Source organism: Balaenoptera musculus, chromosome 17 (assembly GCF_009873245.2).
Source record: "Balaenoptera musculus isolate JJ_BM4_2016_0621 chromosome 17, mBalMus1.pri.v3, whole genome shotgun sequence".
Lineage (NCBI taxonomy): Eukaryota > Metazoa > Chordata > Mammalia > Artiodactyla > Balaenopteridae > Balaenoptera > Balaenoptera musculus.
In genome coordinates, this window is record NC_045801.1 from 38,774,042 (window position 1) to 38,791,505 (window position 17,464).

Consider the following 17,464-nt stretch of genomic DNA (forward strand, 5'->3'; position numbering starts at 1 on the left):
CCAGGAGCTGTTGTTGCATATGGCTTTTCATAGGGGGAGCTGATATGCCACAGCACTGAGCTGTGACTAGCAGAAAATCTGAGGGCACCGTTCCCTCCTAGGCTTTCCTGAGAAACTTGGCTCAGTCCCTTGATGCTGGCTAATGATGCCCCATCTACCCAGGTCACACAGCTCCTCTCCAAGCTCTCTTTATTGCAACAATATACCCTGGACATCTTGACACACACCAAGGAATATATATATTTGCTGAGTTGAAGAGGTTCCCATCTTAATAAGTTTACTTAAGTAAAAACTTGTTTTGTTTGTACTGCTAATGGCTTGCTAAAAAGTATGTGTTAAGTTTTAGATGGGATAAAATAAATAAAACCTTAGTCCATCGTGCCGTTTTGAGCCAAACTCTTCATTCTGAAGCAGCAGCTGGCTAACTAGGGTCATATTGATGGGTGTAGAAAGCTAAGAGTTTTGCTTTGACGTAACTTCTTCTGGGTTGGCCAGGTGACAGTTTCTGTCTCCTGCTGTCTCCACACACAACTCAGTGGTAGGAATGCGTGGGCTTCTGGGCAGAAGGTCGCAGATCTGGCTGGCTTCCATACACCAGTCATCTGGCAGAAAACCTGGCCAGCGTGCAAAAACACTTTAGGTGAATTCCATGGGTGTGGAGACATCCTTGCAATGCCTCCTTTTTCCTTCCCTTTTAGGACATACATGCGAGCTGGCCAAAACTCATTTTACACAGCAGCAGGCACTACTTCTGGTATTGAAATGGCTCAATTTACGCAGGCAGTCCTTTGGCATGAGTTACATCTGCCCTCTCCCCTCCAGAACATAGGAGTCTGCCTACGTGACCAGCAGCAATGTTACTTAGCAACATTTAGGTCCGTTTCCAGACTGGCTGCAAAAGCTGACGTATCTTTTTAAATGGAAATAGTGTTTTTATAGTCTCATCGGTTTTCCTCTATCACGAAAGCTCCATTTGCACAGCAGGATTTTTTCTCCAATGGTGACCATTTCAAATACAATACATCCCCTCTATGGAGAAAACTTTAATGGTTACAGTCTCTAAAGATGGTCTATTGAGAACGTTACTGAGAAGTACCGTTGATTAACGAACTGAGGGTGGAAAGACAAATGCAATGAGGTGTGGTTCAGTTAAGCAGTCAAACTAAACCAATGTTTTGGGCCAGAAGAGAGTTTTTTTTAAAAAAATGGGAGAAAGGGAGGGGGAAAGTGTCAGGCATTCTGCGGGACAATAGGATAGGGTGGGGCAGGGACAAGGACATCAGACTCAGGGGAGATGCGGCACGTGTTTATGTAGGAAGAAGGTGCAGGAAGGGGAGTGACTAGTCTGTTGGCCTGAAAACTTCCACGTGATGTGGCATTCTGGAAACCTGACTGGCTTGTGCAACGGAAGCTTGGTTCCTAGGGTGGGCAGACCCCATTAAGCCAAAAGGTGTATTTTCCTCTTCTCTCTGTCCAGCAAATAGACTTCAAACCCTCCCGCGGGGCTGCTCATCAGTGGGCCCACTGGCACACCTGGTGGTGCTGGACCGAATGTCCATGACCTTAAAATACGGTTTTGGGAGGTCAAGATGAAAAACCCCGAGGAACCCTCAGTCAAGTGACCAGAAAGTATACAGGCACGAGAGCAACTGAGGTAATTAATGACTATTTTGAAAGTTTCTCTGTAGACAACAAAATAGAAGAAAGAAGCAGGATATTTAAGTGGGGTTTAAAACACATTTAAAAGTAAGGTATATATCTGGATTAGCGATAAGGACACAGCGAACTGCTGAGTGTGCTCTGGAAGGTCATTTTAATCCAAGCATCACAACCTCTCCATAGTGGAGACAGGAAGACAATTCCTTGCTGTGTAGAGGTGAGTAACGCGGGCAGCTTTGGAGCTGAGCCTGGGTTATGTCAGAAAAGCCCAGCAGCATCGTGACATCCTGGTGTCTGTGGTGCTATTGAGTGTCACGTGAACAAGACCCTCTCCGAGGACCCTACATAGAGTCTCAAAACCAGCACTCTTCTCCACTTGACCATGTGCCATTTTTCATATTGTAAAAAAAATTATTAGGCAAAGCACTGGAAAATCATGGGGAGTAACATGCAAATAACTGTGATTTCCTACATGCCTTCCACAGGGATCAGTGAAACTACCCGATAGGCCTTCCCCATACCTAACAACCCTCCATGTGTTAATCTTCTGGGTATAAAACTTCAAGGAACAGAATTTCCGAGGTTGAGTTTATAAAGAATACTAATGTGATACACCAAAAGAAATGACTGAGGCTGATTCTCAGGGATAAAAGTCATCCCCCTCGTCTCTTATTTTATTTTACATTTCCAAATTATCTGAAATACCTGTTCAGGAACAAGCCAAAACCACTTATTTTAATCTCCCTTGGAACACAGTAAACTCTGAACAGCTTATTAAAACTGCACTGTGGACAGAAAGCAATCCTATTCGAAGCAGCTGAGCTGGCAGAGCTTTGGCAGAGGCGGGGTTAGGAATGCTGGAAGCTCCTGTCCGCTCCTCTCCATTTCTCTTGGCCTAAAGATGCTCTGATTTTACCAGCACTGAAATATTAAAAAGCACGTATGTGTGAGACAAGCCATAAAACCTCCTCCTTAGGCCAAACCGCGTGTGTCTAATGCAGCCCCACGTGGGCAAGAAGGGTTCCCAGGCACAATCACCAGAGTCAAAAGGTGGTTTTCTTGGATGTGGGCAAATCTCACTTTAATTGCAAATGGCTTCATTTACAGCACATTCAATAATGAACAAACAGGAGAGCTGTGACTTTTGAACATGTGAATATATAAAAGTCCCTTGAAATTCAGGTAGTCAAGATAAGGGCATTTCACAAGGAAAGCACCCCTGCCACCTCCCGTCTTTCCGAAGACTGTTTTACACTCATTTTAAAAGATGACAAGGCATACTCAGAAGTTCATAGTAGGATGTGCCTTGCAGGGAGAGAAGAAAACCTCTTTTCAGATTGTTGGGTAAATACCTATCAGCAATTCCACTTGACAAAGGCTGATGGATGTCCTCCCTGAGTCAGGCTGGGGCAGAACACTTAGTGAAAGGGGGCTCTGAGCGGGGATGGGAAGGAAACTGCGAGAAAGGGAGCTCCTGATACCACACAGTACCAACCCGTTCCCCTCTAACACGCCACGCCGTGACCCCAGACGTGGGTGCACAAGGGCAGCCGGGGTAGCGACTGACTGTCCTCGTTGCCGGGAATTGACAAAGGGTCTCAACTTAGCCCGTGGACAAAATCCTTGACCGGCGAACTCAAATTGTCACTGAATTTAAATCATAAAGGATCTAAGGAAATTCTTGTTTTATTTATGTGTATATGTGGACTCCTTACACGATTCCTCTTCTCCTAAGGGTTTGTTCTATACACTGGAATGGCCCAAGAGAAGCACTGTATAATTCTGATTTTATTTTACGCTTTCAGAAGAGAAGGGAGGGAACAGAGAGAACAGTGACACAAATTCTTCAACTCTGGGGCTCAGCACGTACAGCGGACTCCTCGGACAGAAGGTTCATCCGGATTGCTGGGTAGTTTCAATGCCGAGGAAAGACTAGGGGAGCCCACCGCACCCGCACAGAAAGAATTCTACGGTTGCTCTATCACAGTGCTCTAGCTAAAGCGTACGTTTCAAACTACAGAGAGTCTCAACTTAACATCTAAAATTTTAAATTGTAGCATTTCAGCAACACATAAGCTCAGAGAGCTCGTCTCAGAAGTAAAATTGAAGAACTATTGCTCTGATGTACGGAAGTCAAGCTGTCGCTCTCAGCTACGCCCCACTGCCAGGCTTAGGCAGACACGTAAGGCGGTGGCGGCTCCTTGGTGGCGCCATTCACAGTGGCATCATCGTACGGGGGTAAGAGCACCTGGGAAGAAGAAAAGACACAGGTTAGTGTTTAAAGGTGCACACACATTCCCCTGAGCTTTAGTTTTAATTAAACTTTTCCCATAACCTGTACCAATATCAATTTTCCAGCGAGTGGCTACACTTTGATGAGAGAGTTTTTGAATCCTTAAAGAAGCAGAGGGAAGAGACTTTTGCACCTTTCTGAGTTTTCCAAACCCTGTCCACTTGTACCTGGATGTCACAGTGCCTGGGGGGTCCAAAGGGCCTGTGTCTCTAGGACAAGGAAGGAGGCGGCAGTGGCTCTAAAGAGGAAAAAAGGCCCCAGGGTGACGTGTATGTGTGTACACACAAATAGGGCAGGCGCCTGATGGACCAAGAGGCCCCTCATGGTGACACCTGAGCAGTGGAGTGGGAAGCACAAGGCTTTGGTACCAACCTGGACTCAAAGCAGGGCTCAGCCACATCTGATCAGCAACACCATGGGTAGGTTAGCTAACCTCAATATCTATGCCTACACAGTCGGGACAGCTGAGAATTAGAGGTCGAAAAAATACCTAACATACTGTGTGATACACACCTGACACGGCAGATGTTATCTGTAAATGGCTAGAGAGGAACGAATAAGTATCAGCATTAAGTTGATTAATAACGTTTCGGTTCACATTTCAAGTATAAAAACAATTGCATGTAATTGTTTATGAACTGTCAACATAAGAAAATGTTGGCTGACTTTGGCTTCCTTGAGTAGTTACAAAACAGAGAGAATATCAACTCGATATGATTAGCCTTTATTCAGTCAACTAACATTTATTATATACCTACTATGTGACAGTTCCTGCCCTTAGGAAATCAGAGATGAGATGAGTTAAAACCTTACTCAGCTCGGGCTTCCCTGCTGGCGCAGTGGTTGAGAATCTGCCTGCCAATGCAGGGGACACGGGTTCGAGCCCTGGTCTGGGAAGATCCCACATGCCGCGGAGCAACTGGGCCCGTGAGCCACAACTACTGAGCCTGCGCGTCTGGAGCCTGTGCTCCGCAACAAGAGAGGCCGTGATAATGAGAGGCCCGCGCACCGCGATGAAGAGTGGCCCCCACTTGCCGCAACTGGAGAAAGCCCTCACACAGAAACGAAGTCCCAACACAGCCAAAAATAAATAAATAAATAAATAATAATTAAAAAAATAAATAAATAAATAAATAAATAAATAAATAAAAATTAAAAAAAAAAAACAAAACACTCCACCTGCTAGTGCAAGGGACACGGGTTTGAGCCCTGGTCCAGGAAGATTCCACATGCCGCGGAGCAGCTAAGCCCGTGCGCCACAACTACTGAGCCTGCGTGCCTAGAGCCTGTGCTCCGCAACAAGAGAAGCCACTGCAATGAGAAGCCCGCGCACCGCAACGAAGAGTAGCCCCTACTCGCCACAACTAGAGAAAGCCCATGCACAGCAACGAAGACCCAACGCAGCCAAAAAAAATAAAATAAAACAATGAATGACCAAAAAATAATCTCTGAGGACTAAAATTATAGGTCATGTTCTACTTCGCTGTCTGGTGGTAAACAGCAGCTACTCAATGAGTAGGTAAACACAAATGCATTATATATCTCAGCCACACACCACTTTACTTCAAGCAATATTCAATACAACCAAAACTCTAATCGAAGTACAGACCCTTGGAGTTTGTCTTAAAAGGATCTCAACCACAGAGTGACTGATGGTGGAACTCTCTTCCACACAGATGGAAAATCCCTCTTGTCAATGACCCCAGAAGGGCATCTGTTCATTAGGAAGATTAGCATCCATCTATATATAGTGTCTCTTAGGAGCTCTTATGCTAGGTGACATGTGCTGGTGGGAGAGAAGCTCAGCATTCATTTCAATTCAACTCAACAAATATTCGAGGGACCCTTCATTCCCAGCTACATCAACATACAGAACAGTTGGAGGGAGAAATAAATTAACATCAAAGGTTGCAAAATGTAATACCCTGGAATAGAAGTGATTCCAACTGGCCATAAATCTGCAAGTCATTAAAATTTGGGAAACTAATTCCATCAAATAGTAAGAAATAATAAAACGCTCAAGAGGAAAGAACTACTTATTGGGAAAAATAAGAAATGTTTGCATACTATGGTTAGAGTTTTACTGTAATATCAGAGTTAAGGCACTAAAGGCTTATTTGGAATTGTACAGTTTGCTAGGACTACATTACATATAAGTTACATAAATGTCTTTAGACATTCACAAAATTATGTGCCAAATTTTATGTGTGTGCATTTATTTTCCAGGGGAGAGTGTTCAGAGCTCTCATTAGATTCTCAAAGAACCATCCAGAGATTCTGGGGTCCAGGTCTGGGGGGGGAGGGCAGTACAAGGCACAAGGTAAATTGCACCAGAAGTCTGTCCGCTGGCCCCACATCCTAATAAGGTTGAGGTAAGTTAAAATGAAATCAAGGCCCAGGATGACAGCTGTGTGGCACCTCATCCACCCTGGAGCAGGAGGAGAAGCTCCAGCAAAGAAAGAGGACTGACCAGTTACCTCACAGAGTCAAACATTTGGAAAATATTAATAGGTAATTGACAGATCTGATAGATCAGGGTGATGTAAAAGGTTAAAAACTTGGCAGCTGAAAAATCAAGGCAAATGTTTGCTCGAGGAAAACAAAAATTGTCCAAGAAAGGGAATGTACATGACAGAGCTGTGCACTGAACAACAGTCACATAATCAAGGTAAACATTAACTCGTGATGTAACCAAAAAATTTGATGTGACTGTATTAGGTGGATGAAGGCAGTAGAGAATATGGGGAGGAGAGTAAAAGTTAAATTCAATTCAACACCAAGAAGTCAAAAGGTATCTCAAATTGATCATCGAAAAATTGGTCAACACAGACATATTATGTTAAAATATGTAGGTAATGGAGGTAAATACAAGAAACACGTAAGAGTTGACAGTGTTTACGGCTGGGGTGAAAAGTGGAGGATAGGCAAAAGAATGGCAGAGGACCACTGAGAAATAAATCTTGGGAATTCCCTGGCAGTTCAGCGGTTAGGACTCGGTGCTTGCACTGCTGAGGGCCCGGGTTCAATCCCTGGTCAGAGAACTAAGATCCTGCGAGCCGCGAGGAAAAAAAGAGAGAGAAAAATAAATCTTTCACTAGCATGATCTTTAGCTATGTACATGTAATACTGTGTTAAAAATAAAAGTAATATTTAAAAAAGAAAAGAATAATCACGGCAGTCTTGAAGGAAAGAAGTCGTCGGTCATCAAGGGGCAACTTTCAACCTGAGGACGGTGGGCAGGCTCAGAGCCACCTCGTTCCTCTTGCTTCTTGGCTGGTGGGTGACATGTGTATTCGCCGTGAGCCTCTGCAGGGGCCTGGAAAACGCGCCTAACTTGCCCCAGATGCCCCGCTCTACGCCGGGAAGAGTGGTGGGGACTGGACTCGTGCAGTTCAGACGCTAACAAAGCAGCCAGGGAGGACCTCGCGGTTGGAGGTCCCTGCCTAGGAGGTGAAATGTGTTTTCATGGAGCAGCTGGTCAGGACCTGGCCACTTGTCTGCTTGAGACTCTCCTCCAGACCTGTGAGACCCAACCCGATCTCGGGTGCCCCAAATACCAGTGGAAACCAGAGAACTACGATGCCACGAGGGGCCCCCAGGAGACAGATGTGATGAGCTAATACCTGCTTTTCACGCCACTCACGCCCAGGCCAACAGCAGCCCAGTGTCTGGCTCCCTCCCATCTAATTTATTTCCATGACTCCCTAGCACGGCAAGTTCATTACCAATCAGACTCCTCTTCTCTATGATTTTTCTCTCCTCAAATGTTTTTCTTTCTTTGTATGTCACTCCATACAAAGCCCAAACAACCCCAAGCTCAAGTTAAAATCACTTCCAACATGGAGATCTGAAATAGTCTAGCCTCGATTACTCTCTTCTCCTCTGAGTTATGCTGTGCAGTTGTAGTATAACAAATTAATTTTTTAAAAAAATATTGCCAATTGTCCTCTATAGTGACTGTAGCAATTTGCAGTCTTTTTTTTTTTTTTTAACTTTTTGGGTTTTATTTATTTATTTATTTATGGCTGTGTTGGGTCTTCGTTTCTGTGCGAGGGCTTTTCTCTAGTTGCGGCAAGTGGGGGCCACTCTACATCGTGGTGCGCGGGCCTCTCACCATCGCGGCCTCTCTTGTTGCGGAGCACAGGCTCCAGACGCGCAGGCTCAGTAATTGTGGCTCACGGGCCTAGTTGCTCCGTGGCATGTGGGATCTTCCCAGACCAGGGCTCGAACCCGTGTTCCCTGCACTGGCAGGCAGATTCTCAACCACTGCGCCACCAGGGAAGCCCAACAAACTAAGTTTTTAAATAAAAACACCAGTTAGATATTTCCATATTCTTTATAGATAATATGAAGTCATAACACTAGAAATGGCAGTAACTACAGTACAGCACTCTGAACTCAGACACAAAACCACTCTCTTAAAGCACTTACATAACTGGCTTATCAATTAAATTATATGCTATCTTGTACTATTATTAACTGTCTTGTAAACATTTACCTTTCTCCTCTCCAAAAGTTTCTAAAAGGCAAGAGTCTTACACTTCCATAGTCCTTTCTTAGCACTGGTTTTTAGACAGAGGTGTGTCCAAATTTGAGTTCTATCATTTCAGCTCTATGGCCATGGTCAAATTCTAGAGGGAATATGGGGTGGGGGGAGTCAAACTGAAATGAGACTTGGGTTCAAATTCCAGCTCTGTAACTCAGCAACCCTGGGGTCCTGAGCAAGTTAGTAAATCTACCTGAACTTCAGCTTCCACACTTATAAAATGGAGACCATGACGGATACTCCTCAAAAGACTGTCGTAAGGATGTAAGGGAGGCGACATACCTAATGCACCAAGTACAGGCTGAGCACTTGGGCGCTCAATAAATGGCAGCAATTCTCCAACTGCAGCAAGATACCCAACGCGGTATTATTGTCCAACTAGTTCAACTACACACCTTCCTTAAGAAAGTGACCCCAGTAAACACTACTCACAAATTGATTCATGTGGCTCAGAAAAGGAGTTCCTTTTCCCTCTCAGGTGGCTGCAGGAAGTGTGAGAGGCTAACATTTAAGCTGCTCTGAGCTTAACTCTTCCTTAACAAAAGTAACTGAATGATGAGAAAGGAGACAAAGTGGACACCATTTCTACCACAGGCTGCAGGTCTGCGGAGCTGTGGGCACCTCTCACATAGTTATGGTTCTAAAAGCCAAAGTGAGTGTGGTTGAAACACCATGTCCGTCCATTCACTCCTCACCCCAGGACACCCGAGCAGCCCCCAGAGGGCAGCTGTTGTGCCAGCTGCCGGGGAGGCGGAGATGGAAGGCTGGAGGATGCCCATCCCAGGAGTGGGGGAAGCGCACATGAACTGTCCCAAAAGACCGAGAAACACCTGCAAAGGTGTAGGTGGTTTGCTTTAGTTAGAGACCTGGGTGTGTGAGTCGAGATTACAAGGGATGAGCCTGGAACAACAGGCGAGATCCCAGCCAGGCTTGCAAGCAATGCCAGGACGTGAAAATTTCTTCTCTAACAACCAGCCGTCCTCCCCACCGCGAGGCGGATGGGAGCTTTGGTGATGTTCATGTGTCAGAGCCTCCTGTGGGCATACACAGGTGTGTTTTTACAAAACCAACTGCCCTTCTCTCCCCCTTAAGCATGGACAAATAAAATACCACTACAGGGCTTCCCTGGTGGCGCAGTGGTTAAGAATCTGCCTGCCAATGCAAGGGACACAGGTTCGAGCCCTGGCCAGGGAAGATCCCACATGCTGCGGAGCAACTAAGCCCGTGCACCACAACTACTGAGCCTGTGCTCTAGAGCCTGCAAGCCACAACTACTGAGCCCACATGCCACAGCTACTGAAGCCCGCATGCCTAGAGCCTGTGCTCCACAACAAGAGAAGCCACGACAGTGAGAAGCCTGCACACTGCAACGAAGAGTAGCCCCTGCTCACCGCAGCCAGAGAAAGCCCACGCACAGCAACAAAGACCCAACACAGCCAAAAATAAATAAATAAATTTATTAAAAAAAAAATACCACTATAAATAGAGACGTCTTTTTCCTTTTGTTTTTTTGGCTCCTTTGCGGGGCAGTGGGTAGGAAGTAAGGGGCACAGTATTCATGAGAGCACAATAGCTCACGAGACCCACAGCTGTTGATAACACATCAGTAACAGCCCCTCAAAGCTGCTTCACAATTAAGATGAACTTGGCAGGATGAAGTTATCACTCCACTGCCTTCTCTGGCCTCAAGAAAATATTAGAACGCAAGACTGCATAGCTGAGACTGATGTTGTTATAGGGATAATCCTAAAGCTGTCCTTATTTATTCAAAGGACAAAAAAAAGCAAACCACTGGCAAACTTAGATTTTAAATACTACCCCGCAAGTCACAAATGACTGTCACAGAGCAAAGTGGAGCGACATCACAGTTGAGAAATGCTACAGTTATAAACAGCAGAGCCCCTGAAGACTTTTAAATCCAGGGATGACAAAACCAGATTTATATTTTAGATCCATCTGACAGCAACAGAGAGAAAAAACTGAAGAGAAAGTAGAGTTCAAGGCTAGAGGCTAAAAGCTTAACTCTAACAAGTTTAAAGATGACCCCTCAGTTACAGGCTTGGGTGATTAAGTGGACATTGCTACCATTCACTAGAATCTAAGAAAAGAAGCAGATACGGAAGAAACGGAGTGAGCTCTGCAGTGTGATCTCTCTCTGGAGATGACCACAGGATGACTGGGGACATGGGCACGGAGCTGATCTGGGTCACAAAATCTAAGCTACTTCCTTCAACTCAGTAAAAAAAAAAAGAGAGCAAGACAAATGATTTGTTAAATACTGTTCATTCATTTCATCAACAAATGCCGGTCGTACTATGTACCAGGCACTGAGGATACCACACCAACTGACACTTGTAAGGTCTGAGCCAGCAGACAGCTTATGTGCTAGTGGAGGAGTCCGATAAATAGAGTTTATCTTCCATGGCGAAGTGCAGAGCTTCTCAACCGGTGTCCATTCACTACAGTGTGCCATACAAATGTTGCAATTTTCTGTTTGCCACCATGTTGAGAAGACTGGGGTACCCTGGGGTAGTAGCCGAGAGCATGGGCTGTGGAGTCAACCGTGTGGGCCGACAAACTTCCCAACTCGGAGGCCTTGGGCCAGTCACTTCTTCAAGCCTCGGCTTCCTCATCTGTAAATGGGGACGATACCAGTCTGTCTCACAAGGTTAATGAAATGAATAAGCCCAAGTAATGTACTTATTATTAGCACAGTACATGGCATGCACTAAGGCTCAACAAATCTGAATTTTATTCCATACATTTGTGAAAGGATGAGATGGCTTGCTGTATTGATCACGATATAAAATAAGACAAATGAATGTTAAAATGACCCAGAAATAAGGCAAAATAGAAATTTTTGGGGTTATCAAGTTTTTATTTCTATATATGGATGGATGGATACATATATACATATTTTGACAAATAAGTATAGAGAGAGAGAGGGAAAGAGGTAAGTAAGGAGGGGGGGTGTGTGTGTTACTTTTTTTCTGGCAGTAAACTAAAACAGGACTTTATAGAATGGATCTTTGTATAAAAGATAGTTTCTTATCTTTGCATAAGAGCTTTAAAAGCTGCGGTTTTTCAACACGTTAGCAACTATTTTGCAAGTGAATTATTCTCTTATTGATTTCCACTATAGTTTGTTAAATATAAGCTGGATTTAGAACTACTGGCAAAATAATAAATATGGGAGAATGAAAACTTTCTCAGGAAAAAAGTATCCTTATAAAAAGGACCAAAAGATTAGGTGCTGCTATTTGCCATCCCACTTGCAGGAGGGGAAAGCTCTATGCAGGCTGTAAGTAGGGTTATTAAATTCCTTGGGATGGTTCAAATAGTTGTCCTACAAACACCTAGAAAACTCAGCTTAAACTGCCACAAAGGCAGGGGTCTATGAACGATATGGGCCAAATCTGGCCCGCTGCCTGTTTTTTGTATGGCCTGAGGGCTCAGAATGGTTTTTACATTTTTTTAAAAGAAAAACGTTTCGTGACGTGTGAAAATTATATAAAACTCAAACTTCAGTGCAACACAGCCACACTTGCTTGTGTATGTATTTTCTACAACTGCTTTCACACTACAACAGCAGGGTTGAATAGCTATGACAGACACCATATGGCCCGCAAAGCCTAAAATATTTACTATCTGGCTTTTACAGAAAAAAGTTTGCCTCCATCTGCACGAAGGAAAAGCATTACCCTGAATTCTGACCTTGGAAGATGTGATAATATCAGATGTGAAAGTACAAAGCCCCAAAACAATCGTGTCATTTAGAGGCACTTGAATCTTCCAATGGTCCATTTAAATTAATCCCAAGTAGCCAAAATATTTTTTTCCTTTACTATTTGTTACACCCCTAATAGTCTACAATGTACCTTGTTTAAAACAGGCAGCATTTACATTAACACCACATTTGCCTACTTAGATGTGAGCTTCCTTTACTCAGGCCAAACAGGAAAGGGGAGATAGGTGAACCATGAATCTCCAAGATTAACTGAAATAGCCATCTGGGCATTTGCGATAGGATCATTGCAAACAGGAAGTTTGGGCTTATCTTTAAGGCATTTAGAATAACTGTTTCCAAACTTTTAAAATAACTCTACCTATAATATATACCAGTAAACGCACACATACACATAACCATTTATTTATGATTCTAAGGTACACATTTTTGCACATTTTAACGCCTGAATTTAGGCTGTGCCTTGTAACTGACAGCACCTAACAATAAGAAGAACCTAAGATAATGGTGCAATTTACAACCAATGGCATATTGTACTCAATTCAACACACCAGGAGTCGGGAAGAACATAAACAAATTTGGAAGATCCTAGTGAAACCTACAGAAGGAATAATTTCCAAAGACAAATAAGGTGGAAAGTAATTGCATCCTCAATTCACTGAAGACCCAGTATAAACTGTCCTCACCTGATTTTATAGGAGGAAGTCATTATTTCTCTTAATTCTCAGCAGAGAAGCTACTCAAATTCTCTCACAGATTATACTTACAATATAGAATTCATACTTCAAATCTTTCGAATAGGGTCAAAAATCCCCGCTGGTGAGATATTTGGGCAGGGAACACCAAAATAATACCGTAGCCCAAATTGAAAGCTAAGATGCACTGAAATATCTAATGTTCAAATAAATATATCTAAAGTAACTATATTTAAAAATACATTAACTTTATCAAAATCAGTATCTTAAGAACTACATTTTTATCTAAAATAAAAATATATAACTATTGAGGAAGTAGAGGGAATGCCCTATCACAGGCAACTCAGCTGCTTCCTCTCCCCCAAGCCTGAATGTGCTACGCCACCTACTGTGCACATCTCTTTTGGGATGGGGTTCTATCTACCCTGTGTGTTGCACGGGCTGCCAACCAGGCCGTGCTCAGCTGACTGTGCTCAGTGGCTGCCAGGGTACTTCGGCTGGAAGGACTGCTCAGAACCTCAGATCTCAGACTCCTGTTTTACCTGTTCTCCTTCCCCACACACTTCCCTCCCTCGAATTAACGGAAAGGGAGAAATATCTTCTGCTTTGTTTTCTAGTATTCAAGAAATTAATCGCATAATTTCCTAGTACAATATAATCTGCTGTCTACAAGCTTTGCTTTTTCATAGCTGTAACTGTAACGCAAAATTCTATATTCTTTTAAAACATCATAAGCCTTTTAAAAACATCATAAGTCTTTCTTCTGCTGTTACACTGCTCATAATTTTTATGGCAATAAGGACATTTTATCAAGTGGGCATACCCCTATTTAATCAAACTGGTTCCCAACTACTAGACAATGAAATTGGATACTTTTGGGTTAAAAAACAATGCCGCATGAATATCTTATACACGTTTTTTTTTACTACTTCCTTAAGATACATTCCCAGAAACTTTGTTAGAATGTTGAAAAATAAAATAAAATTCAATGTTTCCTTTGTCCCTAGAGTAAAATCAACATGGATTCTATCTTGGATATGTGGGATAAAATAAGTCAAGTTCTGAGTGTGTTTTAAAGTAAAACACAATGAAAATAGAGGGTGATTTTATAATTGATTAACTGCAAAGCTACTCTAAATTTTTCTTACTTGCTATTATAGGAAGATTACAATTGAGCAATTGATTAATATCCTTTATTCATGTTCACAGTGAAAACTGGGTTTATTTGAACGGTTCTTCCAGAACTTTTAGGTGTCAATTATCTATGTGTTGATTTGACTGCTCCAGTTGTTCTCTGGATGAAATAACTGGAAACTTATATGGGTCAGAGATAATTTCCATCAGATTAGTATATTTTTTTCAAAAGCTGTATTTTACTGAAGGAGGGAAAGAAACACGAGCTGAGTTAACATCGCACACTGTCAGCTTGCAGCATGGAATACGTTAAAGCAGGGGAAACGCTTTCCAGAGGAAATCTCAGCGGGCATCCAGTCCAATCTTATCCACGATGCTTTTCTATTAGAACCAACAGACAAGTCTGTCTGAAGCCACGTGCACATATGAAGCTATTAGGAAAACGCGTGGGGCTGAGTTACAGAACGGAGGGCTATCTAACACAACAAGGGAACTACAAGGACCTACTGTATTGCTCAATATTATGTAACAACCTAAATAGGAAAAGAACTTGAAAAGAAACAGATATATGTATATGTATGTATGTATGAATGAATAAATAAATAAATAAGGCAGCTGCCTTGGTGTCACCAAGTTTACTTCTAACTTTTCTTCTACCTCTTTCTTTAATCCACCCTCCCATTCCTTCCCCTGTGCTAGAGAGCAAAAATAAGCAAACAAAACAAAAAGTCCCTCTGTTTTGAAAGTTTGTGACTTGACTTGAGAAGAATCATCAAAATGGACTACTTTCCTGCTTCACTCCCCCTTGTCCTGGTCAATGCCCCGCCAGCAGCAACAGGGCAGAACATCCAGCCCTGGCGGCAGTCTGCACAGATGACAGTCTAGGAGGAGGGCGGTGGGTAAAGACAGACTGGAGCCAGGATGCGGAGGCTGTGATCCCCCCTCCGCTCCCCGGGCACGCACCAGCTGTGTGACCGTGGGAAGGTACCCACTTGGTAATTTCCTCTTTTGTACCCGGGGGTCTACTTCAAGGACTCTTGTGAGACTGAGTTCATATACATAAAGCCCGTGGCACAGAGCCTGGCAGATGGCAACCACTACCTAAGTGTCTGGGGAGAAACCCACAGTACAAAAAGCTACAGAGCGGGAGACAGGACAGATGCAGAGAAGAGCGGAACCTCGTGACACCTGTGGGAACACCGCTAAGGAGATGAGAGAGGGTCAGTTAACTTTCAAGGTCTGGTCCTACCATTCAGGTAAGTGATTTAACGTTTCAAGTCACAGTCACAGACCAGACACGTCCTGGGGCTTCATGCTCACTCCGTGGCCCCTCCTTATCAACTATCGCTGCTACCTCTGACAGCCCTCTCAAATTCTCCCCCTCTTCCTCAGGCCCTCTGCACCAGAACTGCATCATCTTCACCACTGTAGTGATCTGGACTACGGAAATGGTCTCCTGGCTGCTCTCTCTGCTTATTTGGGATGTTACCCAGTCTACATCAAAACCTCTCACATTTTTTAAATTAAAAAAAAAAAAAGAAGCAAAAGCTTAGATCATACAAACTACTAAATTACAAGTGAAAAGAGATATCTAAAATTGAGGTATTATGCATAAGATGTCTCTCTTGTATTCCAGTACTTACTAGGCCAGAAGCTTCAGAGCCAATAACTCACAGGCTGGAGTTTCAAATCCTCTACAAGTCCTGTAACTGGAGAGCCTTCTTCCCCCGGCCCCCTCCCCACTGCCTCCTGGACCCCCTGGTTCATACAGACAGGTGACAGTGGTGAAAGGTCTGTTTTGTGACGTATGTTTAACGTACATGAATCTGAAATGCCCAGGACTGAAGGAGATCTTCAGAGCCAGCCTCGTTACCAGCCTTTAAACGAAGCCTTCCTCACACAGTTTCCGAAAATCAGTAATGACTTTTCTGAAGAATCTGCAAGATGAAGACTATACATTCATCTTGGTAACAGTCTAGTTTCTCAGGTACGAAGGAACTTCTGAAGTCTAAAAAATCTCTCCTGCTATCAATTTAGTTCATTCTCTCCCCTTCTGTCTCTGGGGGTGGGATGTGGGAAAAGAATAAACACAACTCATGTCACCTAGTCAAGAACTTGTTTCTAATCACATGTAATCTATGCCTAGGAAGTAATGAACAAACTAATTTTTAAAAGCAACAGGAGGGAAAAAAAACAATGGAATTTTTTATGCACAATTTTTGAAAGTCATTGAGACGACTACTAAATAAATCCACCCCACCTCCAACCCTTCTCAGTCAACTGAGAGTGTTTTGTGGCTTTCTGACAGCCCAAGGTCAGCCTTAATTAATCTCAGCCTCTCAGGGATATCTACAGGGAAATGACTGCTGGGGAGATAATCTGGCCTTCACCAGGTCACTGACTTTTTTAACTGTGTTTTTCAAGCAGTCAGGCTCAAAAGGCAGCCCCACACGACAAAACACTTTTTTTTTTTTTTTGCCATGCCACATGGCTTGTGGGACCTTAGTTCCCCGACCAGGGGCTGGACCCGGTCTTAGGCAGTTAAAGTCCTACCCACTGGACCGCCAGGGAACTCCCGGCAAAACACTTTTTGAAGTCAGAACAATAAACCTGTATATAGTGTTCACCAAGATTAGCACCTGCAATATGATATGGCATAACGGACTCCACGAAGTTTAAAATTTTCCTATTTATCCCTAAACAGCCATTTTCCTACATTGCCCAAGACGATGATCCTTTTATCGGAAATGAGAATTTCGGACACTATTTTGGATAAACATTCATCTCCCTGCTTTTAAAGTGCCCCAATTGATTCCCTCCTCATGGATTTAACCCAACACTGGGTACTGCCATGACTCAAGTCTGCACTGGTGTGAGCAGATTAAAAGGGTTTTTTAAGTCTCGATTTGCATAAATTTTAAGGTGAAAGAAATCTGTTTCTACTATTTAGTATTTTAATACATTTTTCCTCTTAAGGCCAGCTTTTGATGAAGGTAGGGGAGAGAATGTGGTATTATGCAATATATACCCAGAATGTGATTTCCATTGAACACAATGTTCTAAAGGGAAGGTTGCATCTCTCTAGGGTACCTAACCGTGTATGGCAGTGACTCAAAGGGACACCTTGGGATATTTTAAATTTCCAAGGAAAAACACTACAAAGCCTGTTAGGTACTACACTAACTACTACTCTTAAGTTGTCTGGACCTGACTACTTAATGAAATGAACAGCTAGCTGTGTCTTCTGGCCTAAGAGCATCATGAAAAAAATACCAAGACCCTAAGAAGCATTATGAACTAACAGAGTTTGTGACCTCTCTGTCTTAAGGCATTTCTTTCAAAGGTTTTTGCTTTGGTTTAGTTAGGAAACTGGAGCAATTAATCCATACAAT

General features: G+C 43.3%; 1 protein-coding gene across 1 annotated transcript in view; it reads right to left on the reverse strand.

Moving 5' to 3' along the window:
* Positions 1-2,296: 2,296 nt before the first annotated feature.
* LAPTM4B (lysosomal protein transmembrane 4 beta) overlaps positions 2,297-17,464 on the reverse strand; it is a 71,179-nt gene continuing 56,011 nt past the window's right edge. Inside the window, exon 7 of the mRNA XM_036830472.1 lies at positions 2,297-3,907. Within this exon, the coding sequence (XP_036686367.1) occupies positions 3,830-3,907 (78 nt within the window). The 3' untranslated portion in view covers positions 2,297-3,829. The remainder of the gene's footprint in view (positions 3,908-17,464) is intronic.